The sequence below is a fragment of the Peromyscus californicus genome, unplaced genomic scaffold (genome assembly GCF_007827085.1).
Source record: "Peromyscus californicus insignis strain IS unplaced genomic scaffold, ASM782708v3 Scaffold_6__1_contigs__length_162567912, whole genome shotgun sequence".
Classification (NCBI taxonomy): domain Eukaryota; kingdom Metazoa; phylum Chordata; class Mammalia; order Rodentia; family Cricetidae; genus Peromyscus; species Peromyscus californicus.
The window spans coordinates 8821065-8847511 of record NW_026294584.1 but is presented as its reverse complement, the minus strand read 5'-3'; the positions used below and the strand labels follow the sequence as shown (position 1 = coordinate 8847511).

General features: G+C 39.4%; 1 protein-coding gene across 4 annotated transcripts in view; it reads left to right on the top strand.

Moving 5' to 3' along the window:
- Positions 1-1321: 1321 nt before the first annotated feature.
- Pclo (piccolo presynaptic cytomatrix protein) overlaps positions 1322-26447 on the top strand; it is a 345647-nt gene continuing 320521 nt past the window's right edge. For 2 of the 4 annotated variants that reach the window (XM_052719673.1, XM_052719671.1), the window contains exons 1-3: positions 1322-1841; positions 7531-9034; positions 24607-26076. In XM_052719673.1, coding sequence (XP_052575633.1) covers positions 1603-1841; positions 7531-9034; positions 24607-26076 — 3213 coding nt within the window. In that variant the 5' untranslated portion in view covers positions 1322-1602. Of the gene's footprint in view, positions 1896-7530; positions 9035-24606; positions 26077-26447 lie in introns of all 4 variants that reach the window. The other 2 variants (XM_052719672.1, XM_052719670.1) reach the window with 1 other exon arrangement.

Here is a 26447-nt window from a genome sequence, read left to right as displayed (position 1 = left end):
TGTCTAATTATGTCCTTTGAAGTAAACTCCCTTTAAAAAGCATTAGCATATTCTATTTGCCTCTAGATGGGATTATCAGAACGTCTGATTGCCTAGGCTTAATTTGTTTGTGAGAACATCCGCTTTATCTCAAATGACTCTTGCAGTGTTGACTTTCAAGTCACATCCCCAATATACTATCAGAGAACCAGAATTTGATCAGTTTCTAATGACACAACAAATAATGCAATTTCCTCTACTGAGTAGCCATCTTTAAATATAATAAATTTAGCCACGGATTGTTGCATCTGTGCCCATTTTTAGTTTTAAAAGAAATAGAAGGCCCAGAGCCACTACACAGAGATGATTTTTGCCAAAACTTGGAAACTTATTTTCTGAGAGCCTGTTCAAATCTGTTTCTTAGCTTTTGATCTCTTTAAGCTCAAAAGTTGAGACACTGAATACACTTTATGAGAAAACATTATATAGCAAATTTGGAGTTTCAGATCCAGCAATAGCGGGAATAATCTTTAAGAAAAGGAGTAGAAAGTGTGTGTGTGGTGCTGGGGTTCTCAAAATGTAGGCATCTCTGTTGCTAAGCAGCTGAGTGATTAATACGATTTACCTACTGGGCTTTTCTCTTCTCTTTACATTTGTAAAATAAAGCAACAATAAAGGAGGTGGAAAGGGTTTGAAACCATAATTTCCAAGTTTCCCACTACTGTAACATATTTAACAATCTGATGTTCTCCTGGTGGACCATTTCCCATAATTCTTTACGTTAGTGTAGTTCACTGAGGAATCAGCGCAAGGCATAATCATTTAAATTCTTACCTATCTACTAATTTATCACTTTGGAAAGTCTAAATCTAATGATTTTGTGAAAGTTCTAGAAGGGCCATTTTACCTCATACTGGGAAATTTGCCTCAAAAGTAGAATGATTCGTTCTCTTTCATCTTGAGCTACCTGAACCTTTCCTAGGAGCTTTAAAAATCCTTGGGGCGAGGGGGAAGGGGGCGGGGGGGGCGCAAAAGCAATCCCCACCCAACAAAACTACAAATCCCAGGAGGCAAAGCTGCAGTCATCGCCCCTCCTAATCCCCTCACCCTTAAATTGAGCTTGCGAAAACTCAGGTTGAGGCATCCTGCCACATGCCTGAAAGAAGCGTCCGCGGTTGGCCCCGGCCTTTTACCGCCGCAGCCTCCGGTACCTTTAAGTCGCTGCCTGGGCGCCGACGCGCGACGCGACGCAGGGCGGGTGGGCGTGGCGGACATCACCTGTTCGGGGCGGCGCACGCGCAGTGCGGGCGCGGCGAGGGGGCGGGGCGCGGGGCGGGGCCGACGGCGCCGAGCTGGCCGAGCTCGGCGGCTTCTGGGCTGCTCGGGCGCTGAGGCGGCAACCGGGAGGCAGGGAGTGAGAGGCTCGCCTGGCGCTTGCAACATGGAGGAGCGGCCGGCCGCGGGCGTCGCCTGCGGACCCGACTGAGCCGGTGCTGATTCCCCGGGCAGCCGAGACGGCGCCGAGCCCCCAGGGCCGGGCAGCCTGCACGCTTCGGGGCGGACCCCGGCTGGCGGGGCTCCGGCGGCCGCGGGCTTCTGCACCGGGACGTGTCCCGCCGAGCCATGGGCAACGAGGCGAGCTTGGAAGGGGAAGGGCTCCCCGAAGGGCTGGCGGCGGCCGCAGGCGGGGCTGGCGGCTCGGGGAGCGCCCTGCACCCCGGGATCCCAGCCGGCATGGAGGCGGACCTGAGCCAGCTGAGCGAGGAGGAGAGGAGACAGATCGCTGCTGTCATGTCAAGGGCGCAGGGGCTGCCCAAGGGAAGCGTCCCCGCGGCCGCTGCGGAGTCGCCTTCCATGCACAGGCACGCACAGCATGATGGAGATGTCCAGGCATATATATACCGCTTCCCGTGCACGTATGTGTGTGTGCCTGCACGGTGGTACATATATGTCGCCTCCCTTCGTTTTATTCTCCCTAATGGGGTGGCGATAAGGCGATCATAAGCTTTGGATGGGCGGAATAAAAATGATGCAGTGTAGAGTTTCTGGTGGGATAGTCGAGGATTGCATTCTTGGAATTGTGATTTTAGGTTGTGATTTTTTTTTTCATTTTATTTTTGGCCTTTTGCAACCTTTTCCCTCTAGAGTGGTGTGGAGAGACGCCCTACAGTGTTTTACTAATCTGGAAATCTTCCATTAATACATCACAGACGTGTTGAAAAATGGGTAGAGCTGGGTTGCGTGTTTACCTGTACGCTTAAACCTCCTTAGTGTTCTGAGGTCTTTTTCTCTGAGAACGATGTGTAAATATTCCTGTAACAATACCCTTAACCCTCTGGAGGTGACTGGTCCTCCCTTCCCAACCTTTCCCCAGAGAACAGGAGCTGCTTAGGTAAAAGGCATAGAATAAATATACCTTTTATATCCAGTGAGAGGCCCTAAGATATTTTGTGACATTAAACAGATGGTTTGGTCACAGCAGAGCAGGTGCTGTACATGTATTTCTGAATTAGCATATGCTAGTTTTTAAACCGTTGCTCTTTTTATGCAAAAATGACTTTTAGTTTATAGAACATATGAATTTGCATTACCTTAAGATTAGGTTTCAATACACACTTAAAAACAAAATAAGTAAATGACAATTTGCACAGGCAATTATAAAAGCTAATCTGAAAACATTCATTTCCTCTCCAGCTTTACATTTTTCCTCTTTCTAATGAATTAGTTGTTTTCTAATTAGAGTACCAAGAGGGTATAATCATGCTTTCTCCGCCTTTATTATTGTAAACAAACCCTTTAACACCCTTCAGCCGAAAAAATTCTATCCATGGTGCTGAAATATCCTTTGTAATAACTGATGGGACTTACACAATCTTGACTTGAGATACTGAAAGTATGAAAGAGCTGAATATATAGTTATAAAATGATCTACCTCATAAACTTAAAAAAACATTTCATCTTAGCTGCTAGTGTGCAAATCCAAGTGGGTACTTTTGCCAAAATATAATAAACCTATCATAGGAGCAGTTTAAATTTCTTAAGGGTGGTGATCTTGTTTTCATGTAATTCTGAAGTGTTGGAAATTTGTCAGGTGAAAATCCGTATTTAATTTGAAAGAAACCACAGTAGCATGTAAATTAGCACCAAAATTTAATTTTTTTGTTTTAAAACTAGTAAAGGTTTGGCCTTTTTCTTTTAATAATTTACAAGAGGATTTGTTTCTCTCTGATAAAATCCCGACTTTGAAAAGAAAAAACAAACCAGTCATGCATCTAGCGTGTCGTCTTAGGATAATAATGAGCTGCAGTACTTTTCTTAGTCAGATCTGTAATTTTTCCAGAGGGGCACATGCAACAGGTCTGGCGTGGTTGCAAATACAGCTGAGATCATTGGTGTTTGGATTTCCACCTTTGCTTCTGTACAACAGATAGCTGAAGAAAAAATCTGCCAATATAACTGTTACTTTATGTTGTGTGTGTATTGCAGTGTCCTTTCAGAGTTTCTCATTTGCAACTGGACACTTTAGGATTATCATCAGGCAATTTCTGCTCTCAATTGCAATTGGTAAAGATTTATAAAAGATAAGCACACATAATTTTTTGATTTTTGCAACACATTTACATTTTGCTAAAGTATTTCTATAAAGGATATTTTTGGAAAATATACATATGTATGATATTGAGAGACTCACGACCTTGTCATTTAGACTTTCAGGGTCATATTCCTTAAATATATGCTTTTATAAAGGTCCAAATTACTTCAGATTTTGAGAATTTAAGAGATGTGCACTAGACATGGCAGAATTTATTTCTCTTACCTTACTTTCGAGATGTAAGGATTTTCAGCCCCAAGACTCAAGTTCTTATCATATTGATTTTTTGTGACTCATAGTAAATTAATATGCATTTTTCAACCCATGTGTGTCTCAGGTTCCTTGCCTCTAAAGAAGATAACAAGACCTGTCTTACCTGTGTTAGGAAGTCATTTTGAGGATGACTCAAAAGTTCACAGGGATGTTTTTGCTGGATTTTTAATATTAAAGAGTGTGACAAATATAAAGCATGGTAATCTCAACACCAGCAATAGAAAGTCTCGACTATAGCCACACACAAGCTGTGTTTGGTATTACTCATTGTTAGAAATACTAATGGTACAAATTTATATTCCTTTACATATGGACAAGTGAGAATGCTCTCAGAGGCACCCCCATTAGGAGGTTGGGCTTCCTAGGAGGCCCAACTTCCTCACCTAGTTATATGATTTTGAATTATTCTCTTAGCCTTTTAACTCCCATTTCCTACTGGTATAAAAGTGAATAGATATTTCTTAGGCATTTTTATTTGTGATACGGAATATTTCATGTGACTCAGCACCATCAAATTAAGTGTCATTGACTGTTGTGTTACATTTAAAAACATTTCATCATTCCAGCTGCTTCACAGTTTTATATTTGCATATGCCTGAAATATCATTTTCTCTGATACAGTTCTCTACTAACTTATGAAAGGAAAGTTCTAATCTGAGAATAGCAATAGTAAAATGAAAAAGGATGTGGAATTAAACAACTTAAGCTAGAATCAGAATAAGGTTACAATCAAAATTCTTATTTTCATGTTGATTGATTGTAGACCTAGTGAGAGACAATTTTATTACTACTATTCATTTTATTCATGAACGTGTGATATGAGATGGCTTAGTGCAAAACTTTTGTGATAGAAGATAAGAATTTCGAGTTGATTATTTCCTTTAGTGCTCCTCTGAGCCTCCCCCACTGAGTGGCCATCTGCTCCACTTTTTTTTGTTTGTCTGTCTTTTAATATAGAACAATAGGTCAAGTCCAGGTTCTTAAGTGAACACGGGAAGTGTCCGTTTAAAATCTTAGAAGACCTTTAGAAGATTTGAAGTGAAATGAATTCAAGAAACTTTAATCTAGAGTGAAGTAAAAACCTGTTATGTTCATTCATCAGTTTTCACATTGTGAACCATTCATTTATTCATTGATTCATCAAACATTAATGCTTTTCTCCTAGTCGCCAGGTCTGATTCTAACAATGAAAAGATACGTGAAATGTGCTCTTTCAGCTCACAGTTCAGTGTATAAACCACAGATTGCATTTAGCTCATCTTTTAGCAGAATGGTTGTTATGGCAAACACAGTTCACAAGATCACATTTACTCAGGCAGCTTTACATTTTTGCTTGGCGTTAAGTTGCTATCTTTGTGATTTTCTTTCTGGTTTTTGTTTTTACTTGAATTCACATACTGATAACAATTAAAACAAAGTTAGAATTTGAGGACAGTCTTTGGGGCTGTATAGGTCTTTTCTGACAGCACAATGTAATGTTTGTGGGATGTTTATGCAATTATAATGTATTACAATGTGTGGCACATGCAGCTTGTTTTAATTTTGGTGTTTTATGTTACCACAAATATTTGGTATTTGTGAAGTTCTTTTTTTTTTTCAGTTGCTATTACACCTACATTAGGTTAAGTGAAGAAACAGTATCACAAGACACAGATTAAGATAAGTTTAATAGTATTTCAGGAAATGACAATTTAATAAAATCAGGAATAGATTTCTTTGGCCTTTGTTTAAAGATAACTTTCAAGAACCACATAGAAAAGTGCAGTTTAGTGAAATTCCCAAATAATTACTTACAAGATAGGCACAAACTATAATGAAGTCCTTTCAAGGGAGTTTTGCATTACATTAATTGAATGCAGAAACATTTCCAGAATAATGTCAAAATCTGTACAGTGTACCTTTGGAGATAACCTATTTTCTGTTATGTACAGTGGCTCTTCTGCCTTCTGAAGGGGGTGGGGGGACAGACAAGGTGCCCTGTGAAGACATTCTTATTATGTCCAAATGTAAATATGCAGCAATGATTTAAAAAAAATATATCACAGAGCTTTGGGAAATAACTCAGAAAATAGTTTGGGGTCTCTTTTAAAATGAAAGCGTTGGAAACATAGTAAAATGTTTATGTAAAAACCCCTGTCCTAGAGGAACCTACCTAAACTTTTCTATTATAGTTAGCATTAATATTGCACAGTGCTGGGGTCAATTGCCGCACCTTGCACACACCAGGAAGATACTGGACCAGTGAGCTACTCTACCATATTTACTCATTTCATTACGCCATTTTATGTGTATGTGCCAGTGGAAAAAATACTGTCTTTCTGACAATATTTGCTACAGGTAACACTTTTCCATTTCTTCTAACATTCTCTTAGGTCCTGATTTATGCTGTAAGCACTAGGAAAATTCTGAAGAAAATTATTAAATAGCACAAAGTTGAAAATATGTAGCTGTGCCCCTAACTAGCCAATTTGGCAAACTGAATAAAAGATGTACAACTCTATTGTGACCACCATACATTTCAGGTGCTCCTAAATCATTAATTCTTTGTCCTTGTTCTTTCAAAGAGAAATATATATTTTCCAAATGTAAAATGACATAAATAAAACTACTTACCTGGTTTTCTCCACAGTTATGGTGTGGGATACAATTAGTTGCCCTTCAAAATTTAACATACCTAAATGACTTTTAGCTAATATACATCTATGAATGAAAGATCTATTTTAATTATTCAGCTCAAATCACTTAAAGTATCATATTTACAGAATCTTTTAAAAGAAATAATTGCTGTGTGAAGCTACTTGTCACACCTCTCTGTCGGTGACAATAGATAAGATAAACCAATAACGTAACAAACACTGAATGAAGCTGGTACAGATTTTCTCCCACTGAGGAAAGTAACAGCACTTTTCAAAACTTCATGCTGTCTGGCTACCAGGCTGTATCTCACAGTACTTTGAGCCTCAACTATTGTTGAGAGGTATTGTATAAGAACTTCACAATTAATAATCAACTATTAGAAAAGACAAAGTGATATTGGTCTTGCACAAGAAAATTTGTTTCTCAAACAAGTTTAGTAATTTATAAATTTTAATAAGGAGAATGTTTGATGAGTGTTACTATTCTAGTAGAACAGAGCAAAATTGAGTAAAGCATTAGATTTCTCAGCATGCTAAAACGGTGTCATTTACCTCCATTACCACAAACTCACCTCAATGTCACAGTGTGACTTCTGTAACTAATATGAATTTTCAAAATTAAGTAAAAACAAAACTAGTAAGCTGTTATACTTTAAAATGAGGACTTTTACTTCTTAATTCTCTTAGTTTTTTCTTGACCATAATTTTTGATCAAAAGGGAAATAGAGATAGTTACATATGTATTACAATATGACATTACATTGATTTACTGTAGTTTTACTTTTTGAACCTATATGTTAATATTCTAGTAAGTATATTTTTGTAAGTTTATATTGTTTAACCACATAATTTTTCATCACCAACAAGCTGTTTTTGCTACACTACCTTGTTGAAAAATTCTACCTATTCAAAAATAACAGACAAGGCAAGTTTTATGATCAATATAGGCTCCAACACAAATTGCGTCTATATACGTTTGAGTTACAAGAAAACAATAACTTTCAAATATTGATTTGATTTGAAGTAACTTCTACTATTTTCATTTTCCAGGAAACAAGAGTTGGATAGTAGTCAGCCTCCCAAGCAACCAGGAAAGCCACCGGACCCTGGGCGTCCCACTCAGCCTGGACTCAGTAAAAGTAGAACTACAGATACGTTCAGGTCGGAGCAGAAATTGCCTGGAAGGAGTCCGTCCACTATTAGCTTGAAAGAATCCAAATCTAGAACTGATTTTAAGGAAGAATACAAGTCTAGTATGATGCCTGGTTTCCTCTCAGATGTTAACCCTCTAAGTGCTGTCTCCTCTGTGGTAAATAAATTCAACCCTTTTGATTTGATATCAGACTCTGAAGCATCCCAGGACGAAACTTCACGGAAACAAAAAGTTGCTCAGAAGGACCAAGGAAAATCAGAAGGAGTCACAAAACCTCCTTTACAGCAGCCGTCACCCAAATTGGTTCCTAAACAGCAGGGGTCAGCGAAGGAAGTGATACAGCAGGACAGCTCTCCCAAGTCAGCATCCTCCCAACAACCAGAAAAAATAAAAACACAACCCCCCAGCACAGGAAAGCCTTCCCAGGCATCTTCCCAGCCTCCACCAACGGACCAGGCAAAGCTGCCTATTCAAAGAGATGCAGCTAGGCCTCAGATTAAACCTTCAGACACAGGAAAGCCTTCCCAGCAGAGTCCAGCCAAAACACCAGCTCAGCAAGCAAGTCCTGGGAAATCTGGAGCCCAACAGCCTGGACCTGCAAAAGCAACAGTCCAGCAGCCAGGGCCAGCAAAGTCCCCAGCTCAACCAGCAGGGACAGGGAAGCCCCCAGCCCAACCTCCAGTGACATCTAAGCCTCCAGTGCAGCAGGCTGGAGTGGAGAAGACTTCATCTCAGCAGCCTGGGCCAAAGTCTCTCACTCAGACTCCTGGTCTTGGAAAGATTCCAGCAGGGCCAGTAAAGTCTGCAGCCCAGCAGCAAGGGACAGCAAAACTCCCAGCTCAACAGCCTGGCCCACAGCCTCCAGCTAAGGTACCTGGACCTACAAAGCCTCCAGCTCAGCAATCTGGACCTGGAAAGATACCAGCTCAACAGCCAGGCCCAGCAAAGCCTTCACCTCAGCAGCCCACTCCAGCAAAGCCTCAGCCTCAGCAACCAGCTCCCACAAAGCCTCCACATCAACAACCTACCCCAGCAAAGCCCCACCCTCAACAGCCCACTTCAGCAAAGCCCCAACCTCAGCAGTCCACTCCAGCAAAACCCCAGCCTCAACAGCCCAGTCAAGCAAAGCCCCAGCCTCAACAGCCTGCTCCAGCGAAACCCCCAGCTCAACAGCCTATGAAAGTGACAAGCCAAACAGTAACTGGAAGACCTGTGCAGCCACCACCAACTTCTGCAGCAGAGAGTCCAGGACAAGGTCTCTCTAAAACCATCTGTCCCCTTTGCAACACCACTGAACTTCTGTTGCATATTCCAGACAAGGCCAATTTTAACACATGCACTGAGTGTCAAACCACCGTCTGTAGCCTCTGTGGTTTTAACCCCAACCCCCACTTGACTGAGGTGAGTGCATTTACTACTGTCCAAGACTGGTGAGCACAGGCATGGTGCCTGCTTTCGCACTTAGGACAGGGACTGCTTGTCTCTCCCTCTCTTTCTTCATCTCTCTCTGCCCTCTGTCCTTTTCTTTTCCCCTGCCAATTTAATTTTATAAAATATTCTCTTGAATGAAAGTCCTAACACAGTGCCACACTTTCTGAAAATGTGGCATATAAAGCAAATATGAATTGAAGGAAAGGAACTGAACGCCTAGATTCACTCTGTGTTTAACATCAACATTATTTGTTAGTTAGCACAAACTGATATTGTTTTCATTTTAAATTTGATGCTCCCACTTACCAGTTTTGGTATTGTTTGTTTTAGGTGTTTTTTTTTTTTTCCTTTTTGAGACAAGGTTTGCTATGCAGCCCAAGCTGACTTAGAATTCTTTATGTAGCTCAGATTGCTTCTAACTTGTGATCTTCCTTTCACAGCCTTCCAAATTTCAGGATCACAGGCATGCTCAGCCCCACCCAGCTTGCGTTTGATACTGTTAACTGAGGTCATATTTGCATTTAAGAAAGTGGATAATTATTTTCAAATTTTAAAAATATTTTTAATAGTAACTGGAATAGTTTTCCATTTGTACATGCCCATCCCCATTGATGATGCTTCTCTACCCAATGAGGGTTTACCCACTTCATTAGCTGAGAGTCACTGATAACAACATGGAATAGTCCACAAAATGAAGTTAATAAAGTGGACTCATTGTTGATATGTGGGTTTTCAGAAGATGTGTTGATGTCAGTTACCTAGATAACCTGCTTAACCATCAAATCGAAAGGGACCATGAGTAAGGCCAATGACTACAGGTTGTCTGCAATCAGTGTTGATAGAACAATTCTCAGGTAGTCACTGCCTAATAGCTTAGCATGTAAAGGCCTGGAATAAAGTAGTATTTTAATAGGTTGATATTAGGGAAGGGACTAAAAATCACACTGCAGTGGAAAAACTAGGAAGTTCTATGAATTAAAAAAAAAAGTGAAAAAATGTTTATCTTTTTGGGTCTGGGTTTCCTCACTTGGGATGACTTTTTTCTAGTTCTATCCATTTACTTGCAAATTTCATGATGTCAGTTTTTTAATGACTGAGCAATACTCCACTGCGTAAATATACCACATTTTCTTTAACCATTCAACTGTTGAGGGTCATTTAGGTTGTTTCCAATTTCTGGCTATTATGAATGGAGCAGCTGTTAACATGGTTGAGCAAGTGTCTCTGTGGGAGGATGAAGTGTCCTTTGAGTATGTGGCCAAGGGTGGTATAGCTGGATCATGAGGTAGATGGATTCCCATCTTTCTGAGAAACTGGCATACTGATTTCTATACAAGTTTGTAGTTCCAACAGCAGTGGTTGTATGTTCCCATCACTTCACACCCTCTCCAGCATGAGCTGTCACTTGTTTTATTGATCTTAGCCATTTGACAGGTTTAAGACTAAATCTCAAAGTAGTTTTGATTTGCATTTCACTGGTGGAAGAATATTGAACATTTTAAATATTTCTTAGCCATTTGAGTTTCCCCTTCTGAGAATCCTCTGTTTAGATCTGTACAAAGTTTTTAAATCATGTTATCTGTTTTCTTGATACTTAGTTTTTTGAATTACTTATGTATTTTGGATATTAACCCTCTATTGGATGTATAATAAGTAAAAATATAATCTTTTCCCATTCTGTAGACTGTCGTATTACCCTTTAATGGTGTCCTTTGCCATACAGAGCTTTTCAGTTTTATGAGGTTCCATTAATTAATTGTTGATCTTAGCCTGTGCTAATGATGTTGTATTAGAAAGTCTTCTCCTGTGTCAGTGAGTTCAAGGCTGTTCCCCACGTTCTGTTCTGTCAGGGTCAGTGTTTCTGGTGTTTATATTCAGGACTCTGATCCATTTGGAGTTGAGTTTTGTGCAGGGTGATAGGTATGGATCTGTTTGCATTTTTCATGCTGGCCTGCTTGTATAAGCTTTAATTGGGAAAGAAAATAATATACAATAGGGGAATATTATGTTCTATAACCATTTAAATGAGCCACTTTTTACTTTTATAATTATTAAGAACATTTATAAGTGTTCTTATAAATGATGGACAGAATCATATTGTAATTGGTGTGTGTGTGTGTGTGTGTGTGTGTGTGTGTGTGTGTGTGTGTTTAACTTTTTAAAATTTTAGTAAAGTTGTATTTTGGCTTATACTATATTGTTTTGATAATGATATAAGGATAAAATTTGAAAGACGGATGGTTTATTCATTGAATATTTGCATTTATTGCACTTCAGTGGTAAGTCACAAAGCAAAGAATACATTTGGAAATATACGAAGATTTATTGCTTATATGCCCAGTATTTGGAAGACAGATCTTATTTAAATGTCTAACTTCTGGGAGGCATTCTGAAACATGGTTATGGGATAGAGATGAGACTAAAGCATGAATGCTGAATTTCACATGATTAAAATGCACTCCATTTATGTATACATCTGTAAATATGATATATGCAGATAATAAGAGCTGTGGAAGATAAAAGTAAACATGATGAACTTCTGAGTAGGAAGCACTCTTTTCTAGTGCGGAAGATTAAGGAAAGCTTCATGAGAAAGTGTCTTTTCTATGGAATGTATCAGTAGAAATACTAAACAGAGAACATGCACCAGATTAGGATTTGAGCAAGACCTGGATATAGAACAACACAGAGTGTGTTTAGGATATTAAGAGTAATTATGGGAGTGCTGAGATGGCTCAGTATGTAAAGGCACTAAACATACTTGCTGTACAGGCCTGATGCTGAGTTGGGTCCCTAGATCACACGGTGGAAGGAAGTAACCGACTCCTGAAAGTCTTCTTCTGATCTCCATATGTGCACTGTAGTGTCCCCGACACTCTTTTGTAATTCAGCTTATTCCTCTCTGTGGTGTGGAAGGCCTTTAGACTCCCTGCTCTCACCCAGGCTGTGGAGATGGGAGCCATTCCAAGCACATCCTAAGAAGCCCCTGGCTCCCAGCCTAGAGCTCTGGTGTGCAGAGGAGGTCATAGCTGTACCTCTTCTTGCTGGTCCCTTAATGGAATTAATCACTACAGCACAGGCTTTCTCTTTGAGTCTGCTTCCTGACACAAACTGAACATTTACTTTCTAATTATTGACAAAGGATTTTCTTTTTTACTCTTGTTTTTGTGCATTTTCTTTATCACTGTCAGTGAGTAACCTCAGGCAGGACACATTTGTGGACAGATTTAAGGTTTGTCTATAAAGTTGGATCATTCTCTGAACTCATCTGAAAAGATACAGTATAAGAAAATGACTTGTCATTTCCATAACACTGATAACAAACTAAACATTAATGATGGAATTGAATTTGTTTATTTTATTTTTAGTAATTACTTTTGGTCAAAACTAGATGTTTAATTAAATTAAATAAAAGCATGGCTATTTTTCAAGGACAAAGCAGTAACAAAACCAAACCAGACTTTCATATATAGATTTGCATGTAAACCTTATTAAAAAGATGATCCAAAACATGCCTCATATACTTTAGTTGGGGAAAGTGGTTTCCCTAGTCGCTCTGTAGTGATAGTCCCGTCACTACTTCTGATTTAAGAGAAACTTGTGTGTGTGTGTGTGTGTGTGTGTGTGTGTGCGCGCGCGCGTGTGCGCGCGCACTCGCTTGTGTGCAGTAGGGATTGTTTAGACAACCTGGTGAGAAAAGCGTAGAGAAGTATGGTAAACAAGAAGAGAAGAGAGAGGCTGGCACCTTTGGTGAAGGAAAGATAGGATAACATTTCTTGTGGTGGAATAGCTGAAAGATTTTTTACAAAAGAAGTTTTTCTTTTTTCTTTTTCCAATTGCTTGCTGTTTTTAGTTAGCACAGAATTTTTTTTTTTGGCACCACCAATTCTAAGCAAAACTGGTACACAACTCCCCTACCCCCAACCACAAGAAAAGACTGAGTTTACAAGTGTTGACCACCTCCCCTAGGGTTCCATATTTAATGTGAAAACGGACTGGTAATATAAGCTGATAGGGTGAAGCATTGGATGAAATGGACATTGAAAGTAGTTGACAGAGGGCTGAGAAAAGCTGCACAAAGTCATCTCAGAGGTCCCTTTGAATCAGCAAATATAAAAATGTAGTGGGTTCATTCAGGTAACATAAATAACATAAATTATGTGCCTTCTGAGAAAGATTCAAAAGGATACTTCGTTAATGATTACCACATTCAAATTTCAGTAGGTTGATTGAAGATAAAAATGGACTTGGTTAATGACCTGGAAAACAAAAGCTCATAATTGCCCCAGATTGCAGAATCAAAACAAACAAAAAAAAATCATCAAAGTTCTTCGACTACTTGCTTAGCATCCACTAAGTTTCATGGATGTTCTAGATTCTGGGCATCCAGGCATGAACAAAATAGGCTGGAGTCTTTATCTTATGGGCTGGTATTCTAGACTGCATCATAAATAGCTAAACCATATGGTGTGACAGATGGTAAAAGAATATAAAGGAGAGGAAATACAGGAGGGTTATATTATGTACAGGAGAGGGATGGGGTGAGTCCTGTGGTCCCTTCTCACTTGCAGTTGGAGGTTGGTGTTGTAGGGTTCCTGGATGATTTGGGTTGTAAACGTTCTAATGAAGCAGATGAGATAGCTCGGTGGGTAAATGTGTTGCCACCAAGCCTGACAACTGGAATTTTATCTCCAGAACTCACATCATGAAGGAGTGAACCCACCCCCAAAGTTGTCTTCTGACCCCCACGCAGGAGCCACGGAGTGCATGTACCCCCAAACGCAAAATAAAGAAATGTTAAAAATTGCTAAGTAGTAATGTTAACTGAAGTTCTAATTAGCGAGTGTAGTTGAAGATTAAGAAAAAGTAGAAATGAATCCAGTAATGTGTAATTCTGAGATTAAGTCATTCATGAAATTCCCACTGTAGAGTGATTTTTATCCCTAGAAATAAATGACACCAAGTTATCTATTGATAAAATTCAGTTTATATAGCAAGAAAAATATGTAACATTGTAAATTTATAACTCAAACATTAAAATTAAAACACAGGAAGTTATAGTAATCACTACCACAAAATGTAAAAGCAAGAGCTAGTTCTTTGGTTCTAGAGTGCCAGCCTCATTGCTGGTGAAGGAGGCTTTTACTTTTAATGAAACATCTTTAGTACTTTTTTTTTTAAAAAACTTGTGGATTCATGTCTAAACTAAAATCAACACTGGAGTAATCTGAAGAGTCTACTTGATCAAAATTATTAGTTAAAAATACATGTTATTTAAATGCCTCTTAAAAAATAATTAGCCCTGGTAATTATGCTAGTCAGCTTTTTATTACTGTGATAACTACCTGGGTAGTTGGGAAGGGAGGGGTTCTATCTAGTCAGCTTTCTATGACTGTGATAAGTACCTGGGTAGTTGGGAAGGGAGGGGTTCTATCTAGTCAGCTTTCTATGACTGTGATAACTACCTGGATAGTTGTGAAGAGAGGGTTTTTATCTATTGAGCTTTCTATTACTGTGATAACTACCTGGGTAGTTGTGAAGAGAGGGTTTTTATCTATTCAGCTTTATATTACTGTGATAACTACTTGGGTAGTTGTGAAGAGAGGATTTTTAATCTAGTCAGCTTTCTATGACTGTGATAACTACCTGGGTAGTTAAGAAGAGACAGGTTTTATTTTGGGTCACAGTTTTGCAGTTTTAGCCTGTGATCAACGGCCTATTGTTCTTGTGCCTGTAGGGAGGCAGCAAATCCTGGCAGGAACAGGTGAAGGAGGGAAGCTACTCACCTAATAGTTGGAGAGTAGAAGTCAATTGGAAGCGGTGACAGTTCTGCTGCCTCCATCAATGGTATGGTCTTAGTGATTAGACCATGAAGGCCCCTCTTTGAGTTATCATCACCTCTCAGTAGTTCCCATTGTGGGGACCAGCTTTCTAAACATGGGCCTCTGGGGGACATTATAGATGACAATTATAAGAACAATCTAACTGATGAAATTAGAAGAATTTGTGGTTTTGAATGGTATAAGAATTTGAAATAACATATTTATGATGCTGTCTAGTCAATATAATTATTATTTTCCACCAAGGCTATGTGTCCTTTAACTGGTACCATGTTCATATGAAGTCTTAAGATAAATAACATCTCATAATTCTAAGCATAAGATTTTTGGAAGATGATTCAGAAAAAGCTGAAAACTATGGATTCTAGGTTTGGAAATTGTGGGTTTGAATTCTTGTTTATCTACTTGTTGGTTGTTTGATTTCTTCAAGCTCCTGTCTTCTGAGTGGTTGGTTTCATTCTTTCATGGAGATAGAAGGCATAATTAAAAGTCACAGTAGGCTATAAAACTGGAATTGTTCTTAAACTGAAATTATAGCTACATCTTATTGTTGTTATTAATTGGTGTAACATTCACAGAGGCAGCAGGGGTTAGTGCCATTAGTACTGGTTTCATTTGTGGCTTAAAAAAAATGAGGGCGCCAGGCAGTGGTGGTGCACGCCTTTAATCCCAGCACTGGGGAGGTAGAGCCAGGTGGATCTCTGTGAGTTCAAGGCCAGCCTGGTCTACAGAGTGAGATCCAGGACAGACATAAAAACTACACAGAGAAACCCTGTCTTGAAAAACAACAACAACAAAAAAAACCAAAAAAAAAAAAAAAAAAAACCGACAAGGATTTAAGTTGTATAGAGGTATACAATTGGCTAGCAACAGGTCCTGCAGGAACCCAAATATACTGATCCCCAAAGTCAACATCTGTCTATAGAAGATCACATTGTCCTTAACTTGATATTAGATTTGTTAGGCAGTGTCTAAATTTCTAAGTTACAGAAAGTATATGTATATGTTCATATAAATTTTATTTTACATATTCTTAAGAGGTCAAAGAAATTGACTTCATTGGCCTTTTAGTTTCGGAAGAGCAACTGGTATAAAAAGAGTCTTAAGGAAGGAACCTGGTTTCTTATCTTCCTGATCACTCCTGCTGGAAGCCTTACCTTGACTTCAGTTTTGCTCTCTAGGAAATCTCTACCAGCATTTGCCAGTAGAGATTAGGGAGGTGACATCTGCTTCTGGTTAGGGGCAGCATCTGTAGTCTAGAAGGATAGACAGTAATTTAGCAAATTAAGATTCAACTTTCTTGTAAAATAGAATATATATGGAAAGGGAGAGGGAGAGGGAGAGGGAGAGGGAGAGGGAGAGGGAGAGGGAGAGGGAGAGGGAGAGGGAGAGGAGACTCCCTATATATAAAACAAGTTACTGTTTTGTTTTTTTCTAATAAATAGCATTCACTGTAAACTATTTCATAGAAATAAGTTATTTGTATTATTAATTCGTCAGTTAGAAGTTTTAGTTCTATAGTTATAATAAATCATAGCAACACATTCAATGCATGAAAAACAAATCATTGAGCTGACTAGTTTCTTCATATGTGAGCCTGACAATAGAAATGAATTCTCTGTTTGGATTGGCTGAAAAAGCTAAGCTTCACTCCACATTCCTCTTGTTCTGGTGGACTGACAGAGGAGGAAGGATTTCAAAACATTATCAGAAAAAAATGAATGATAATGAAAATTCAGATTAAATTTGTCTGAAACAAAGAGAATAATGTAAGGCTGATGAAGCATGATTTGAAACCCATTTCCTTGATATGTTATCTGTGAAATATATTTATACACAGCTGTGCATCATTTGAAATCATTTATAGGTTGTAGGAGGTTTTCATTCAAAAACCTATGAGTCAAATTAGGGGACTATGCATTTTCATATGAGGTTTATTATATTTTTAGCATTTTTACCATTGTGTAAACTGTTTTTCCTTCCCAAGCTAATGGATACAAGGTGACTGCCTTAATTTCCCCAAGCTTCTGGTAGAGTTTAATGATCTGCAGCTCTTACTTTTTTTTTATGTTTTCAGCCAATGAGTCTTTTGGTCTACTTCGCTAGCATGGCTTTTCCTTTTAAAAATGAATTATAGAAAATAATGCAATAAGCTTTGCACTTACACAAACAATGTTGAATGGGAGCCACTGCAGCCAGAAGCTGCAACACTGAGAGCCTGGGGCTTGTGTTTGCTGATCTGCTCAAGTGTAGAAAAGCTTGGGAAGCTGTTCAGAAGTTTCAGCTGTCATGTAAGTTCAGTTACCGATTAGACGCCCTCCTCTTGTTGTGCAACTGTTGTAAACATGGACTTCCTTTCATAGCCATGTTTACCGCTCTTTCTTGAGGTCCTGGAACCTGGGGGAGTGGAACCTAAAAATGAGGAGGCCTAAGTCTTATGCACTAGCCAACTTTATTCAGAGCATCTAACAGTTTATACCCTGAGTGTTAAGAAAGGTCACCTGAGTAAAGTTCTCCTGAGTTCAAGCTGTATATAATCACAAGGACAAGCTGCATGTAGTAAAAAGATATTTTTCCTAGAGGCATATAAAGGATAGTTTAAACACTTAATTGAATAACAACAGCAAGCAACAGTGAATAATTTGAAGTGAACTCACTCCTATCCACAACACCTGGGAGGGGCACAAAAGCACAGTCCAAGAACAATTCACTGTTTTGAAGTTTTCTCACAAGCACTCACAATTCCCTCACATGATTCCATCCTCAGACCCTGTTCTGATAGTCCCTATGCTTAGGTATTGTAAAAGGTGCTTTAGTGAGTATCAGATTTTCTTGTTTTAGGCAACTATAGCAAACATTAAAACATGCTTCCAGCATTTGAAACTGCAAGGATTAAAAATGGTATTGTTAGCAACTGGTGAATGTTGTTTTGGTTTAATACAAAAAGTGTACATTTAGCATACTTACCACAAACTGTGGTCATAGTGGCTGAATTATTCAGCAGGAAACTGCAATCCACAGTTTAAGAGAAGCAACATTCAACTACTTTATGTACTAAATAAAGATTTTTTTGAGCATGCCTTTAATCCCAGCACTCGGGAGGCAGAGCCAGGCGGATCTCTGTGAGTTTGAGGCCAGCCTGTTCTACAGATTGAGATCCAGGACAGGCACCAAAACTACACAGAGAAACCCTGTCTCAAAAAAAAAAAAAAAAAAAAAAAAAAAAGATTTTTCACCAAGTTGTGGAGAATATTATCACAATCCTGAAGAATGCCGTTGTCTACCTTTTAATCAAAATAAATTATTCATTGATATGCATAGCTAAGGATTAGAACTATAGTGAGCCACCTCAGCCAAACTGCTGCTGGGTGTGACTGTCTCTGTGGGAGGCATGTGTCATGTGCTCTGGGCAATCTTTGAGTAGCAAGAAGCATAGTCTGCTGTGAAGCCAGAGGAACATGGATTCTTAATTTGTGAAGTTGCATTTTAGACCTGTTGTCTGGTTTTATTATATTTTTCTATGGTTCAAAATTATGTAAGATTTTCAATAAATATTTTAAAATAAATTAACAATATAGGAGAAAACTTTGTAATAGTTTATAATTAAAAATACCTCAGATTTATGTGTTACCCAAAACAGAGATATGAGTAAACATGGTAAGTGGCCAGACCTTTTAAATTGTAAAGATAGGAGATAGAGGAATAACTGGAAAATACATAAAGTTGTTATATATTTTATTTAAAATGCAAATTTTCAAAGTGGTAATTAAGACATGGCAGACGTTAGTTGTTGAAATAGTAAGTGGTAAACAAAGACAGTCAATGCCAGTTGTAGAAGATAATGTGGGGTGCGTTTAGGTAAAGGCACAGGAGCTCACAGTGGACAGACTCTCAAGCTCAGGTCGGAGAGCATGAGAGCACCAATTTGGTGAAGAAACAGTCCGTTTAGGTGTTATCATTTGCAGGATTACTTCTGATGACTCAAGAATAAAACCCCAACAGACTTTATTGTGCCAAGTCATGATGAAAGCATGATTGAAGAAAACCAGGCCAGCAGCTGATAGGAACACCAGCAGACATCCGTTCTGACATTGTTCTTTTGATGTTCCATTATTTCATGGACATGAGCAAAGAGTCCATTATAAAGTTTAGGTGGATTTTAGGTTTGTGGTTTTTGGGTTTTTTTTTGTTTTGTTTTTTTTTTTAGTGAAAATACGTTTTTTTTTTAACCATTGTTGTTTTGAGAGGTTTTCATTCTATTTTGAAGCTTAACACATTAACACATGTTTGAAATTCTCAAAGAATGAACAAGTTTTTATTCTGAAAAAATTATTAAAAAATAATACTTTTAAATAGGAATGTGATTTTCTTCTGGGTCTCTAACAATCTACTTTTGACATTAACTAGGTTATCAAGTGGAGTATCTTTACTATTGTAGGCCTGAAATCAAGAGTCATAATGTAATTTTTTGACATTCAGTAGTTTTGGCACAATTTTTAAAATGGCATCCATTAATTAAAATTCTATATGTGATGGTCACAATTAAACCTCTTGAATGATCTAAATAAGACATTGATTATCCCCCAAAGCCATAGCTAGTGAATTTGCACTTGTGTGTTTCTAAGATCTGATGTCAAGGGCTCAGCAGAAAGGAAGTGTGTAGATCGTGTTCATCAGGGAGATTTGTTAGGTGACTGTGTGTAGATCTGTATTCACATACATAGTGAAGCAAGAATGAGCAGAAAGGAAGTGTGTAGATCGTGTTCATCAGGGAGATTTGTTAGGTGACTGTGTGTAGATCTGTATTCACATACATAGTGAAGCAAGAGTGAGCCGAAGCACTTTCTCACCTCCACCTTACCCACATTTGTGTGGCATATTAAGTCAGGAGACTAAAGGAACGAACACTATTATGCTTTTCTTTTAGCCTCCCATTCCAGAGGGCTAATCAAGTTATATTTGTTCATTAAATAAATGTGTTTCCATATCTTGAATTTCATTTATGGATTTTCTATAGTCTGTCAGGAATGGAAAGGATGACTTTTTTGTTATTGCCTTGTATAATATAGAATTTTAGGACAGTTCAGCTTGGACTCTATTTAATCATGTTATATACTTTTTAAAACTAACATGTTGAAAGTAAGAGTACTTCAAGGGCATAGCAGTTGAAAGCTCCTCTAGCACTACTATTCATTATTCTGTTTTCCTCTCCATTTTATCAAATGGATGTAGATGATTAAAATACACTGTTAGGGAGGGGTGCTCCTTGTGACAGGTGAACTGGGAAGTTGTTTATGACATCTCTGTGAAAGCAGGCAGAAGTTGTGAGGACAAATGTGTTCCTTTTCAAAAATTAGTTCTTTGGGAATTTCATACTATGCATATTTTTCATTTCACTGTCCCTAACTCTTTCCAGGTCCACTCCCCTTTCCTACCTACCACTTTGTTGTTGTTGTTGTTTGTCTTAGTTAGAGTTTCTATTGCTGTGATGAAATATCATGACCAAAAAACAATTTGAGGAGGAAAGGTTTCATTAGGCTTACACTTCAGCATTACTGTTCATCACTGAAGGAAGTCAGGACAGGAATGCAAACAGGGCAGGATCCTGGAGGCAGGAGCTGTTGCAGAGGCCATGGAGGGGTGCTGCACACTGGCTTGCTCTCTGTGGCTTGTTCTTCCCACCTTCTTATAGAACTCAGGACCAGCAGCCCAGGGATGGCACCATCCACCATGAGCTGGGCCCTCCCCCATTGATCACTAATTGAGAAAATGCCTTACAGCTGAATCTTATTGAGGCATTTCCTCAACTGAGGCTCCTTCCTCTGATGACTCTATCTTGTGGCAAGCTGACACACAAAACCAACTAGTACATTGTTTTTACCTTTAATGCCTGATTTTTGATGTCCATATATTCTTGAATGTGTGACCATTCACTGGGAATATGGTTGACTTGCAAGGGGATACACTCCTAAAGAAAACTGGCTCTCCCTTTACCAGAAGCTATCAGATGTCAGTAGCCAGGAGCTAGGGGAGAGATTTTGTGACTATCTACTCTCTCCATGTTGAGATTTAGTCTGTCTGAAATTTTCACAGGTCATGTGTATACTGCCATGAGTTCATATGAAGATGTGCCCCATTGTGCCCAGAAGACACCTTTTCTTTGTAGTCATCCATCAGCTTCTAGCTCTTGCCATCCCTCTGTCCTGCTTTTGCAGTGATCTCTGAGTCTTGGGGAAGAGTTTGTGATGGAGATGTTTCATTTAGGAATAGGCATTTCATAGTCTCTTCTTTTCTGTACTTTGGCCAGTGGTGGATCTCGGGGTTAATCCCCATCTGTTGCAAATAGAAGCTTCTCAGATGAAGATGGAGAGATGGATTGATCTATGGGTATAATTATAAGCTAATAGAAATCTGCTTAATACTATGTCTGTTTCTAAGTATGGTAGCCATAGGTCTTCCCCAAGATCTATGACCTGTCTACCCACAGGCTCTTGACCCTGATAATGATGCCAGGTTTCATCTTGTGGAATGGAACATGTATCCACTCAGAAAGTGCTTGGTTGCTCCTGTGATGTTCATGCACCATGGGCATGTCTTTCCAGGTCAGTTGTTACTGTAGCTACAAAGATTACAACTGGCATCAGTGTCAGAGTTGGCTCACAATTTTCTCGGTAGTTATGTGAATACTGAGGCTGGCTGTGAGCTTTACCTTTTGTTCAGTGTATTAAAGGGCAAGCTAGTGTGTGCCTGTATGAGTGGGTATGTGTGTGAGTGTGTGTGTGAGTGGTGTGTGAGTATGTGCGTGTGTGAAGACTGTTAAGTACTGACATAAGACTCATTTAGATATTCATCACATAGGGCCAGTAGACTTAAATTAAAAGGAGGCTCTTTCTAAAAACATCCTAAGAGAATACAATGCTGTTTGTATTATCATACAGTGGGCAATGATTTGAACTCTCACTCTAGCAGTGAAGCAGAATGTAGAAGGATGAAGTGTCTCATGCATTGTTTATGAAAGTGAGAAAAAAAAGCATTAAAGGGACAAAAGATAGGACAGCAAAGTGTGCTTACGGAAAGGATGTGCTAAGAGAAGAGGATTCACTGTGAGTGGACGGCCACACATGTGTCCTCGCTCCCTTTCCTCAACTCCTTTCTGTGTCTACGGAGACATAAAAGTATTGACATGTATAAACTACAAGCAATCACATATTTTTCGCCATATAAAAGGCATTTCATGAATTTATGCACATCAGACATTATATATGTTGTGGTATGACATTAATTTTAAAGTTGGCCAAAGATGCAGTTAAGGACTAAAGATGGGCATGAAGAACTTACAGTTTTACTCTTAAGTTCAAGTTTGTCTCCTCAAACTATTTTACAGGTACAAACTTCAGACAGAAACTAGCAGGAAAGAAGGCGTCAACATAATGTTTTCAGATACTTCTTTTGTATACCTAAAAATCTTAATGTTAAATTATGCTGTAACATGTCTTTTCTGACTTTTCACTGTATTGTAGCTCCCAGGAGGTGTGGAACTTTGGATCTTTCCTTAAGAGACATGTGCAGTATTCAAAGTACTCAATAAACAGTTGAGTGAAAGAATGAATAGTGACTAAAATTTACATCTATGTTGGCTATAACAACTGAAAAAATAATAAAAGAGAATGATGATCATAAGAATTAGCCTTAGAAAATTGTAATATACGTGTATTAGCTCAGATACACATCACATACAGAGCAGATATTTTGTAGGACACTAGAAAATCAGATACACTTAACTTATAAACACTTGGGGATCTAATTATGTGTTCTTTTGTTTGGCTATGTGAGTGTAAGTTAATTATGTCAGGATTTGGAAAAATACATGAGAAAAAGTCAATAGTGGGACACTTCTAATTGGCAATTTGGGTAGTGGGAACCTGCTTATATACAGAGCTTCACCACTGAGGGGTTGAAATGGAGTGAAAGTCCCTTTATACCTTAGATTAATTTCATCAAAGCATTTACAGAAGCAGAAATCATTTGGTTACTCTATGATTTCAAGCATTGTTTGTACAATAGTTATTTACTCTTTGAAATGCTTCAAACACACGGAAAGCTAAAGATGCAGCGTGTGGATGCTGCTGAGGATGCAGGTGCTTGCTGAGAAGCGTGAGCATGCGTGAAGCCCTGGGTTTACACTCCTGCACCTAATCCTGGCACTACAAACACAGAGGCAAGCAATCAGAGGTCCAAGGGCTCCTCAGCAGCACAGTGGGCCTGAGGCAGATTTGACCTACCCAAGACAATATTTAAAAACTGAAAGTTAAAGGTAAAAATAGAGTGAGCACAGAGGTGCCTGACATTTATATTGAAAACAAACTTAAGGAAGACTTAGCTACTTACCATGAATATTTTTAATTTTTAATTTAATATTTAAAATGGAAATATGACATTTTAGAGTTATCCAGTCTTATGTTTGCTATTCATAGGTTGAAACAGTTTTATTTGAACACACTTATAATCCCAGTAAACAGGAGACTGAGGCTGGTGAATTACATAGCAATACCTTGTCTCAAAAATAAATAAATAAAAGCAAAGAAGAAAAAGTACTTTTATAAGTCTTAGGAAAGATTAATTAAATTTTGTTTCAAAAGACAATTGCTTGAAAATAAAGAATATGTTGTTTGTCAAGCTAACACTTTACTATTTTGTACTACCTGACATGTTTTTCATCGCCTATGGTTTGTATACTTCTTTCCCCCACCATGCTGTATTATGTACAGAGCTTTGTTTACAAATGGTTAGCACTGGTTACTCTGGATGGACAGGATTAGGTAACGATAGAACTCAAAATTCTAAATTTTTCTGATAATATTTAAAATATTCTGTGATAAACATTTTTGAAATTATAGAAAATGTTAAAGAGGCACGCTATTGAATTATCTTATAATTTGTTATATTAAACTCCACACTTGTTCCCAATCAATGACATATGAAATACGGGCACAATTATGCATGTGTATACATATATACACATATCTCTCTCACCTACGTCACTTCCTCTTGCTCTCGCTCCCCTTCTATAGTTTAAACACACTCATTTGCATTACCTACTGCCTGAAACACTTACAAGGAATCAATATTTTCTTTGCTAAAGCATGCTATTTATGGTAGTTAGAGAGTCGCCCCTAGAATCTCTTTCTAACTTCGCGTGGTTAATTTTTATTTCCCCACGTGTGAATATTTGACTTGAGGTAGAAGTGATGTTCCTCTAACTTAAGAAATCAGCAATGTTTCATAATTTGACAAGCCTACTCTGGGGTGTATAACTAAAACCAGCTGAGGATCCAACAGCAGAAAAATACATATCATAACATATTAATGGAATCTAATGCGCTAAAATTCATGTTCTTATCATATATTACTTTCTATTTCTGGAACTAACCTATCTGTGCAAATCATGGGTGAAGAATAACAAAATTAGCTTTGGAGGCAGAATAAAATTATGTTCTTTTCCTATTTATTTTTCCTAAAATATAGCATGCTTTAGTCTCTGAGGTTCATTATCTCCTATAAAGTGAAATTTCGCATGTTTGATTGAAATAATGACTGAATTTGATTCTTGGAATAATGCATTAAAAATGGCAGCCGGCGTGCTTTTAGACTTTTGTGCTTTTCATTGTTATCTTACTGATGGTGGTTATCTCTTATTTCCAGATCACAGAGTGGCTCTGTTTAAACTGTCAGATGCGGAGAGCTCTAGGAGGTGACCTGGTTCCAATGCCATCCTCACCGCAGCCCAGTCCGAAGGCTGCCTCTGGACCTCCTGCAGCAGCCGCCAGCAGACAACCTGGACCATCACAGCCGGCTTCCCCGAAGAAGGACCCTCCACCCAGACAGGACAGCCCCAAAGCGCCTGGACCATCACAGCCGGCTTCCCCGAAGAAGGACCCTCCACCCAGACAGGACAGCCCCAAAGCGCCTGAGCAGAAGAAACCGCCGCCCCTGGTGAAGCAGCCAACCCTTCATGGACCTGCCCCAGCCCCAGCCCCAAAGCCTCCAGTGGCAGAGGCCTTACCTGAGCCAGCCCCTCCCAAGGAGCCTTTCACACCCCTCCCTGAACAAGCCAAGGCCCCTGTTGCAGATGTTAAACCAAAGCAGCCCAAGATGGCCGAGCCACGCACAGATGTACCATCTTCAGCAGCAGCAACAACAAAGCCTGATATTCTGAGCTCTCGGGCGCAGCCACAGGCTCAAGCGCAAACAGCCCCTCCTTTGAAAACAGACTCTGCCAAACCCTCCCAAAGTTTCCCACCTACAGGAGAAAAAATCACCCCACTGGATTCTAAAGCCATGCCTAGGCCTGCATCAGACACAAAAATTATTTCACATCCTGGGCCCAGTTCCGAGAGCAAGGATCCAAAACATGTTGATCCAACTCAAAAGAAGGAAGAGCCTAAGAAAGCACAAACGAAGATGAGTCCTAAACCAGATGCCAAGCCAGTGCCAAAAGGGTCACCAACACCCTCTGGCCCACGACCTCCCACTGGCCAAGCTGCACCCCCATCTCAGCAGCCCCTAAAGCCTCAGGAGCAATCAAGGCGTTTCAGTTTGAATCTGGGTAGTATCACCGATACCCCCAAATCACAACCCACGACTCCTCAAGAAACTGTGACTGGGAAACTGTTTGGGTTTGGAGCATCCATCTTTAGCCAAGCATCCAACTTAATCTCCACAGCAGGCCAGCCCGGACCTCATCCACAGACTGGGCCAGTGGCCCCCACAAAACAAGCCCCTACCCCATCACAGACTTCTGCTGCTCAGGGACCACCCAAGTCCACAGGTCAGCTCCCACCAGCACCTGCCAAGGCAACGCCTGTGAAGGAAACAAAAGCCCCAGCAGCTGAGAGCGTAGAATCGAAACCCGAGCAAGCTCCAGCAGTGAAGAGGCTGGAGAAAGACAAGAAGGCCCCACCCGGTAAGGTCAGCAAACCTCCACCTGCTGAGCCTGAAAAGGCTGTGCTCCCCCACAAGCCGGACAAGACCAAACCCCAGCCAACCTGTCCTCTTTGCAAAACGGAGCTCAACATCGGCTCCCAGGATCCTCCCAACTTCAACACCTGCACGGAGTGCAAGAGTCAAGTGTGCAGTCTCTGCGGATTTAACCCCACACCCCACTTGACTGAGGTAAGCAGCATCTTCATAACATATGGATGAGAATATGTGTCAGTTTATCCTGAATATTTGCGGACCGAAATTTCTGAGCAGTAAAATATGTTTCCACTGAAAAAAAAATGAATGTTGATGCTCAGAAGAGGTTAAAAGTATTTCATCCACACATAAATTCTTGTTCTTTGTGCTTTAATGGTTTATTACTTACACTAAAAGTAAGAGATGGAGTGTGCTAGGAAATTGAAATGACAGCGCAGTCTTTTATGAATTAAAGACCCAAGCTTGGAAGGCTCTTCGGTGTTCATATGGGAAGTCCACATAAAAGTTGGAATACATAGTTCTCCTTTTCTATAACCCATCCCCTGTCTTTAATGTAGTTTATTGCT